The sequence below is a fragment of the Caenorhabditis remanei genome, chromosome III (assembly GCF_010183535.1).
Source record: "Caenorhabditis remanei strain PX506 chromosome III, whole genome shotgun sequence".
NCBI lineage: Eukaryota > Metazoa > Nematoda > Chromadorea > Rhabditida > Rhabditidae > Caenorhabditis > Caenorhabditis remanei.
This window is the reverse complement of record NC_071330.1, coordinates 12,219,673-12,229,212: the sequence shown is the minus strand read 5'-3', so window position 1 is coordinate 12,229,212 and position 9,540 is coordinate 12,219,673. Positions and strand designations below refer to the sequence as shown.

General features: G+C 39.2%; 1 protein-coding gene across 1 annotated transcript; it reads right to left on the bottom strand.

The window, feature by feature from the left end:
* Positions 1 to 2,567: 2,567 nt before the first annotated feature.
* GCK72_010960 (uncharacterized protein) lies at positions 2,568 to 4,705 on the bottom strand (the record flags this gene model as incomplete). The annotated part of the gene is made up of 4 exons (XM_053728129.1): positions 2,568 to 2,758; positions 2,802 to 2,925; positions 3,119 to 3,241; positions 4,571 to 4,705. 4 exons carry the CDS (start codon positions 4,703 to 4,705, stop codon positions 2,568 to 2,570), a joined length of 573 nt encoding a protein of 190 aa, XP_053587706.1.
* Between the last annotated feature and the right edge of the window lie 4,835 nt (positions 4,706 to 9,540).

The following is a 9,540-nucleotide window of genomic DNA, read 5'->3' as shown; positions in this document are numbered from 1 at the left end:
TTTTCTCTTTTCTTCAGATGTTCACCGATTTGGTGGTTTGTATTTATAAGCGGCACCGAGTGCTGAAATGGAAATGGTTATTTGGGGGGAGAGGAGGGGGCGGAGTTACCTGAAGTTGTCGAACTCGAGTCGAGTAAGAATCTAGGATTGAAGTTTTCTATTGAACTTGGCTTCTTTTATAAGCAGAAATTTATAGATTTGGGACAGAGATAAGGGGAAAAAGATGTGGAGTAACACGTGGAATGATGATAAATCTGTTGTTTGTTTTCGATCGGGAGAGGAGATAATCATTAAAAGGTCACGTGGGAAAATACGACGGAATTAGAGTGAATTATTGCGAGTTTTTTTTGTTTTTGGAAAGACTGGAGAAAGCGGAAAAGGTGGGAAATCTGGAGGAAACCGGTATTCGAATGAGCCTGGTTAGATAAGAAAGAACCAGAAATACAAAGAAGTATTTGAAAAAAATCTGACTGGAAAATTGAATCCAGAGAAGACCAAAATCTGGTAAAGTTAAAAAAAAACATCTGACGATAAAAATCCAGGAAAAGAGCATCGTCTTAAAACTACAACTAATAAAAAAGTGAAATCCTCGAAACTTGAAAATCGGGAAAAAGAAAATTGAAGAAGACAACGTTTGGGAAAGTTTTCCAGTGTAAGAAAATTTGAAAATCTGAGAAAAAACTGGAAAAGTTGAGTGTCACAGAAAATTGAATCTCAGGTGAGATGAAATCCGAGTGTCCAAAGTTGGAAAACATTCAGAAGACGATTGAAACAATTAGCTGAAATCCCGAGAAGGAAAGAAAAATTCAGGGAATTCTAGAGTCTGAAGAAGAACAAGACTAAATCTAAGGATTATTCGATCCAGACAATTCTGGACATTTCTCTCGAAATTTTCAAAAATTAAGTTAAAATAGTGATTTTCCGATTTTACTGAAATTTTTTCTGATTTTGTACTCAAAAACAGGTTTTTGGCGGTCTATTTCAAAAAATGCTTACAGTTTTCATTGAAATTCAAGATTTAGGCATCCGAAAAACGAATTTCTCTAAGAGTTTTCTTAAATTTTTTTTCGAATTTTTCGGTCAAAATTTTTCGAAAATTTTTCGCACTGCCCTGATGAGAATCCAGGGAAGATTTTGAAACCTGAATCCCAGAAAAAATGCAAATCAAAAAAAGAGAACATTTCAAACGAGCAAGACTAGATTCTGGCATACTTGCAAACACATGCGCTATCCGTAGTAAATCAGTGATATAGAACTCGTCGAGATCTACATTTCGGTATATTTTTCAGCTCATAACATTGAGTATGAAGCGAGTTACGCGCCGGCTTGTTCCAGTTTGCCAGTATGTATTCTGGGGAAGATGAAATTTTGGAAATTCAGAATTGAAAAAGTATTCCTGAGAGAACGAATCCAAAAAGGTCGAAATTAGGAGGAGTTAAAACCAAAAATACATTCGAATTCTAAAAGAAGCGAAACCCCAAGTGAATCTAGAATCCAAAGAAGTACCGAAATCCAAAAAAACCAAAACCTCTTCTTACAACTGCGCTCCACTGAAATCACCTTGAAAAATATCTCATTTTCTCTGAGTCTCTCAATTTCGCATACTATTTTCTTCAGTTTCGGTAGAGCGCGGTTGTAATAAGCGTGTCCAGTTAGACTAAAATCTGGAAACCACGAAATACCAGTAAGACAAAACCCTGCAAGGGAGAAAACATCTGTGAAGTGTCTGTCACCTGAAATGTGTCTTCTCTTATTATCATAAAAAACAAAACAAAATGATAACACAATTTTTTATTAACCAACGACAAGATTTATTTGTTGTTCATATTTCAAAAATGTTCTTCTTTCGACAATTTGAATGAGAGAGATCAGAGAGAGAGAGAGAGAATTTTTGTGTGTGTGTGTGTGTGTTTGGGGAAGGAAAAGAGAGAGAGAAATATAGAAAGAGAGAGAGAGAGAGTAAATGATTGGTGTACTGTAATAAGATGTTCCGTCTTTTTCTTCTTTTTTGATGATGATGATGGTAGTTTTCGATGGGGATGGATCCCTTATTTGCGTCCGAAACGCAAGTACTCGTGCTTTCTCTTTCCGAATCTGAAAAAGAAGAAGGGAAATTAGATGGAGACAATTTCCTGATTCTGGGGAAGAAGAAGAATTTGATTAGAAAAGAAACAGAAACATGGGAACACCAGAAATTTGGTCAAAAGTCAAAAGTCTTTCTTCTTTTTTGTTTTTTTTTTGTTTTATCCCAGTTAGTCATCCAGAAGAAAACCCTGGGAAGACCAAAATCCTGGTAAGAATAGAATCTGAGTAAGAAACTTAAATTTGAAGAAGAACGGAATCCGGAGAAAAAAAATCCGGTGAAGAAAAATCGGGAGAATCCCCAGTTAGTCATTGAAAAGAAAATCCTGGTTAGAAAAAGAGGATATCTCTCAAGTTCAAAAAAACTTTGACCTACTTTTTCTTCAAGTCCATATCCATATTTCATAACTTGTCTGGGTTACTCAAAATAAGGAACTCTACTCATAATAAATTTGTCTTTCCTGAATTCTACCAAATATTCAAACTCACCTCAAGTACTCGTGCTTCCTCTTTCCGAATCGCAAGTACTCATGCTTTCTTTTTCCGAATCTGAGATACTCGTGCTTGCGCTTCTCCATCTCGTTTTCACCCTCGTTTGTCTCTTCTTCAAGAGCCAATCCTGGAATTTCGTCCTCATCATTTTGGAAGGAAGAAGAAGAGGATAGAGGGATCAGGCCTAGAGTGCCAAAAACATAGAGAACGAAGGAAATGGGACTTACCGTGGGTCTGAACGAGACGTTCGACGCCTTCAGACACGAGAGCTCCGAGTTGGGCGAGCAACATGCTGCTCTCACTCAGTTGGCACAAAAGGGCCTCTTGTTGATCTCCGTTGTTGGCCAGGATCTGAAAAATGGGCCAAGTTTAGATATTCAAGCGGTAACTAGAAAAGTCAGAAGGGACCTGAATTGAGCCTGAAGCACACCTTGCTCAAATTTTGATGACCCTAAGCAAGAATTGAGGATTGAGCCTATCCCTCCTTAATATCATCCTATGATCTTACTGTAGCCTCACCCATGCTTCCATCGGATCAACCTACCGTACTGACTCTCTCCTCTATAATCATCATGTCCATTGGAGCGTGCTTGCTCATCTTCTTTGCACTTGTCACCCCACCGGGCATGTTGATTACAAGGTACGGAAAAAGGCGGAATCCGGAATACTAAAATTCTAGGAGATGTGAAAATTGAGGGGTTAGAAGCATCACGGAGGAGTTCTTACAACTGCGCTACACAAAAAAGCCCTTGAAAAATGTCTCTATTTCTCAGAGCCTCTCGATTTCGCACACAATTTTCTTCGATTTCGATAGAGCGCGATTGTAAGAAGCATGTCGTGCAAATATCCAGATGTCCAAATCCATCTATATCTATGACTCCAGATGACGCCCCCCTCTAAATCTGTCCTCCTAGTCTTCTAATACTCCCACAACTACTAGCAACAGGATTAGCCCCTTTGTGCTCAATAAAAGTAGATCAAATCTCAAATTTGAATAGAGGAGATAAGTAGATGTACATATATGTACATCATACTTCACTTTCAACTCTCAACTTTTAATCTTTTTACAAATATGTTCTTTGAGATCATAAACTAATCGTTTGATCTCTTTTGAATCGGTAAATCAAAACAGGTCAGTTCTTACAACTGCGCTCTACCGAAATGTCAGATGTTTCCTTTTCTCTGAGTCTCTCAATTTCGCACACAATTTTCTTGAGTTTCGGTAGAGCGCGGTTGCAAGAATTGTGCCGTGCTAATAGATACATAATGTGCTCTTTCACCTTCCACATGTTGTCTTTGTTGTCTTTTTCGAACCAAAAAAAAGTTTCCAAATTATGACTGACGACGCACTAAACAAGTCGTTTCACTAATCGAATTGCTTCCGTTTTCTAACGAAATTATAAGGGAGCCCCGGGTCATGTGACCGTCTTCTTGGATAGGAGGATAGGGGTAGGCTTGGGTCTGCTTAGATCCAAGACTAGGTCAAGCAACTCCAAGAGCCATCCTATCTAACATAAGTTTGATCTAACTATGGAAAGTCGAGACCGTGGAGCTATGGGACGTGACCTATATCATTAGAAAGCTGAAATCACGCTGATTTCAAGTATATATTCAGTTTTTGCACTCGATGCCTGATTTTCGAGAAAAACGAGATATAAGTATGAACCACCCACACCACGCTGCCGATGTTATTCACAGACCTCGAAGGCAGAAATTGATTATATATTTGGAATCATTTTTCAGCTTTCCAATGATATATGTCACGTCGTATAACTCCACGGTCACTCTGAGGCCTCCCCGTGTGAGTCAAGATGATACGGAGTACTCCAAAGATCTCCGTAGATCTCAGAATTTCTTCAAAAACAAGCATGGATAACTATCGTAAAACTACTGTAGAGTGCCTCATGGGTGCTAAACCTAGACTAGGACCTATGACACGTCAGACTACTTATACCCCCTCTAGACTTAGTCCATCTCAGTCGCCCTCTAGACTCACCGATTGGCAATCCTTTGGATTGTGAGAAGCTTGAACAGCTCCAGCTGGAGCCCCGGCACCAGCCGGTACCTCCTGGCCATGGGCGGCCACGACGAACGCGGAGAGCAGTAGCGCGGTGGGCAGGCAGATCATCATATGAAGAAGAGCTACGCCGAGCCGAGAGAAGGGGACCTCGAAATGGGCGGAGTCTGGAATTTCGGCGGAAAAGTGGGCGTGGCTTAGAAGTGGTGGTGGTTTTGAGCCATGGTGATGTGGAGAGAGTGTAGGAGGAGGAAAAAAGACGAAAAAAGAAGAATAGGATTACGGTAGGAGATGATGATGATGATGATTTTCAAAAAAAGAGAAAAACAAACAAAGCCACTAATTAAGGTACTCAGGATTAACGGATTTTGGGATGGGAAAAAACGGAATTCCAAGAAATCTTGGGCGGCAGAAAATAGGAAAACAAAAAAGCGGAAGTTCTTCCGAGAGGGTATGGGACACCCATGGGACCAATTGGGAGGTCATGTACTAGGAGAAAAAAGAGAACATTTAGATGATAAGTGAGTAAGGGAGGTCAAAGGTGGAACAGAGGAGAAGTATGGTGTGGTTTGGCCTAGAGCAAAGCAAGTTCTGAATTTCGAAAAGAAGAAATTGTTTACTCCGTGAAAGAAGCACAATAAGATCATGTCAATGAAAATCGTCTAAGTCAAACTCATAATTTCTGTAGTACTATTTTGCTCTGAAGAGCTACAGATTGTTGAGGTTTCCCATTGTGATAATTGAAAATTTTTCTGGAAATCAGCAACATCACTTTTCCTAGCCATATCTTGTTTGACAAAACGTTTTCAAATTCAAAAAAAGATTTCGAATAATTCTAACGGTGCTACAAGGTCTGACACCGTGGTTTAATCTTAAAACGGTCAGTTTTTCCTGAAATTGTCTGATCTTCTTGGTTTTTGGGACTTTGTTCAATCTCAAAATGTTATCAACTATGGCTGTTTTCTGTGGAAAATGACTAAGTTTAATACTGTTAAAAGTTACAGGTTGTCAAAGTAGTTTCTCCCTGAAATCGACTAATTTCAGTGCGTATTTGAAAAAATTTTGGAAATTTTCACTTTGACAACCTGTAACTTTTATGGTAGTGCCCTACAAAAATGATGCGCTATTTTTGCTCTATCGAACCCATATAAAATAAAATTAGTCGGGCAATCAGATGACACCGAAATACACTGCCAAAGTTGGTCATTTTCCACTAAAAACATCCAAAGTTGATAACCTTTTGTCCGGTACTGTATCTCATCGTGGAGAAGAGATGACAAAAAGTTGCCTAAAGTTTACAAAATTACAGAGCATTAGATATCCTATAATTTTGTAGTTAACCACTTTGTGATATTTTTCAGGATTTTGAGATAATCCTAGTAGAATCCCATCACCCGTGCCTTCATGTTTACAATTTACAGAAATCTTGCTATAACTCACTATCAGTAGCTTCAAGTGCTATCAAAAATTTCCATTTTTCAATAATTCCTCTGTCTTTTTCCATCACACCTTCCCATTCCGGAAAACTAACGATCCGTCACACCCTCATTTTCAGTTTTGTTTTTCTGTTCGCTTCCCACGTGGTCCGAGCAAAAAAAAGTAGTTAAGCAAGTGACTAATGGGTCTGACCCCCCTGTTGTTTCGAAACAAAACTCCGTATCCATGTCCCCCAGTTTCTGAACCCTTCAATCCAGGTCGTTAGTCCCGTGAAACTACTTTTTGACAGATTTGTGTCTCTTTGTCTTTTTTCGAGTGATTTCATCTAGACTCAGAACTTTGACTAGCGAAAAACGGAGAATTTTCCAGGCGGAGAGGAAAGTTGACCTTTGTCAAATCTATTTAGTGATGTGTTCCAGCTCTTTTTTGTTTTTTGAAAACAGGAAAACAGGGAGGAATCGAAAAAAGAAAGTGCGGAGGGGCGCACACACATAACCCCATAAAGACATTTTCCAACACTGTAATTGCTGAAAACTTGATCAAAAACCTATAAAATTGAAGAAAAAAAAGAGAGCGATAGGGTGCAGAGAAAGCAGACAGTCTCGTTTCTCTGCTCTCTCTCATTCTGCCTGCTACCAAAATCGATCGTCTAACTTTGAAGACGTCTATCTCCACAGGATTAATATATAAAAAAGTAGTTAATTACAAACACTTTTGTAGTTGACAACTTTTTGGTAGCATTTTAGACAAGCGAGTTATATCATCTCTCTGAAACGTCTTCCGGTGAAGGAGTCAGTTAACTTGAACTAAGCATATCTCAACACTGTGTGAAGCTATCAGAAAGTGTTTAACTACAAAAATATAGCCGATAAAATTTTCTACATTTTTGTAGTTGACAACTTTTAAATATCTTTGTAAGGTCGTGAGATATAAGCTTTCAAAGTAAAAGACGAAAGGAGGAAGGCGTGGAAGCCCGCGCCTTCTGCTGTTTTCATTACTTAATTTTAAGCGTCCATATCTCAAAAAGTTGATTAGCTATGAAAAATGTGTCAACTGCAACAATGTAGCACATAAAATTCTCTACAACTTTGTAGTTAACTACTTTTTGATATATTTCAACCCCGTGTAGATAGACGTCTTCAAACTTAGAGAATTGGTATTAGGCAAAGAGTAAGAGAGAGCAGAGAAACGAGACTGTCTGCTTTCTCTGTACTCTCCTTCTCCGTCTCGTTCTTATTGATATCTTACAGTTTTTACCATTTTCTTTCCATTTTTCCCCAAAAAAACCACATCCGGTTGTCAATCTTCAATCTCCGTCAAAAAAAACAGCACTGTCATTTACAAAACGAAAAAAACGGAAATTTCGAAAAATGTACCAGCACAAAAATAATTACACTCTCTTTTTCCCATCAAACCACGTCTTCTTTCCGCAGAAAAACAAAACACGGATCCAGAAGAAAAACGGGCGGCTCTTTTCCATCTCTCCCCAAGGGTATTCATTAGCAAAGAAACAAGAAGACGACATCTTCACAAAAATAACGTCATCTGGAGAGGAGAGAGGAACAAATCCATTAGTCGATTACTGTAGCGATACTAATTTTCGAATTTTCAAGTTGATTTTATTTAGAAAAAGGAGAAGGCGAACTCTTTTTCCAGAAAAAAAGGGAAAAAGAAACTGAATGCAACATTGAATCTGCTGCAACTCCCAAGCTTGAAGTGCTATCAAAAAATGATCAACTACAAAATTGTAGAGAATTTTATGATCTACAATTTCATAACTGGTCAATTTTTGATATCTCCAGTCGTTACCGAGGTATAGCAGGATCTACAACGATATGGTGCAGAGAAAGCAGACAGTCTCGTTTCTCTGTTCGCGCTCTCTCTTTCCCTCTCTATCCATCTCTGTACCAGAATCCATCGCCTAAGTTTGAAGACGTCTATCTCCTCTCTGTCAAAACTTTTGCAGTTGACACATTTTTCATAGCAATCTTCCCTGATGAGATATGGCAAGATTGGTGAGGCCTACCTTGTTGTTGGAGAGTTTACCAATAACAAAAATCCGTAATATCGTTTGTTGTTATTTATTTTTTTTTACCTACTCCTTGTTATCAATTAAAAAAAACTAATAAATAAACAAAAAACAAGAACAACCTCCAAGGAATACCTAGATCTACAGACTGGCCAGTCTACTGAAATTTTCAGCTAGACTGATATCATAGGGATTCTGAAAATCCAAGGGTCTGTGGGGGTGGCTATCGAAAATTTGACCTAATTCTTGAATTCTGAGGATAGGAAATGCGCCGAATACAAAACAAAATATCTACTTCCCGGTTATTAGCACGATACGCTTCTTACAACCGCGCTCCACCGAAACCAAAGAAAACTGTGTGCGAAATTGAGAGACTCAGAGAAAACGAGACATTTTTCCAGGGAATTTCGGTGAAGCGAAGTTGTAAGAACTGTGCCGAGCTAATATTGAGCACAGTGAATTCAATAACCGGTCAGGACATTCGGATGGACAGACACACATTTTGACATCTGGACACATCGATATACGAACGAAATCATGGGAACCTAGAATTTGTTCTCCTGATCAGAAATCGCGCCCTACCGCAAATTATCAAACCGTGATCTATGGATATCCGGACTGACAGGCACACCCCCCCCCCCCCCCCCCCAAAGGCGTTCGGATATGCAGATCTACAGACAGGCAAACTCCAATCTCGGACATCTGGACATACCGACAGACGGACATCCGGACACCCACCCGGACACACAGACAGACACAAAACTCCAAAATAGTTACTTTCCGTACACTTCCTTCTCCCCCCCCACGTCTTCTCGAATTCACAGACTCATTTTTCTTCCTCAAAAAGCTCCAAAAAACGTCATTTAGCTTCTCGAAATTTGAATAAAAGTTTTTTTTTTGTCTTCTTCAGAAGACGTCGTGGGCGCCCTCCTCAGAAGAGCCTCTTGAAAAAGTACGAAATTGCTAGGCAACGAAATGAGAAAAACGGGAAAAGAAGTGAAGAGTGTCTCAAGAGTACCGTAGTCTAGCCGGGGGCGCACGCAATACAAAAATAAAAGATAATCCATCAAAAAAGTCTAATTTTTTGAAAAGGACACGGTTTTGGTTCAATGGAGATGAAAAGGGATCGAAAAGTTTCATCGGGAAGGGGAGACCTCTCCAAAAAAAGTAATCGTCATCTTGATATCTCCAGATGAATTATTCATCTGGAGGAGTGCATCATTGCGTCAGGAGGAGGACCAACAACTTTGAAATTTGTTGGTATCGGGGCTCCAAAATAAGGAAACGGAGCACGACGTCTTCTGAATCCAGAATCCAGGGGGTCAGTGTTGCTTGCAATGCATTTCCAATCAGTTCTTTGAAGTGTTTCTTTTTTGAAAAATGATATTGCTTCGTTGTTGCTCTTTCTCTCTCCTCGACATATCCAGCTGACTAATCGAGTGTCCTAATATAAAATTAGAAATAGAGGGGGCTGCTGAAAAGG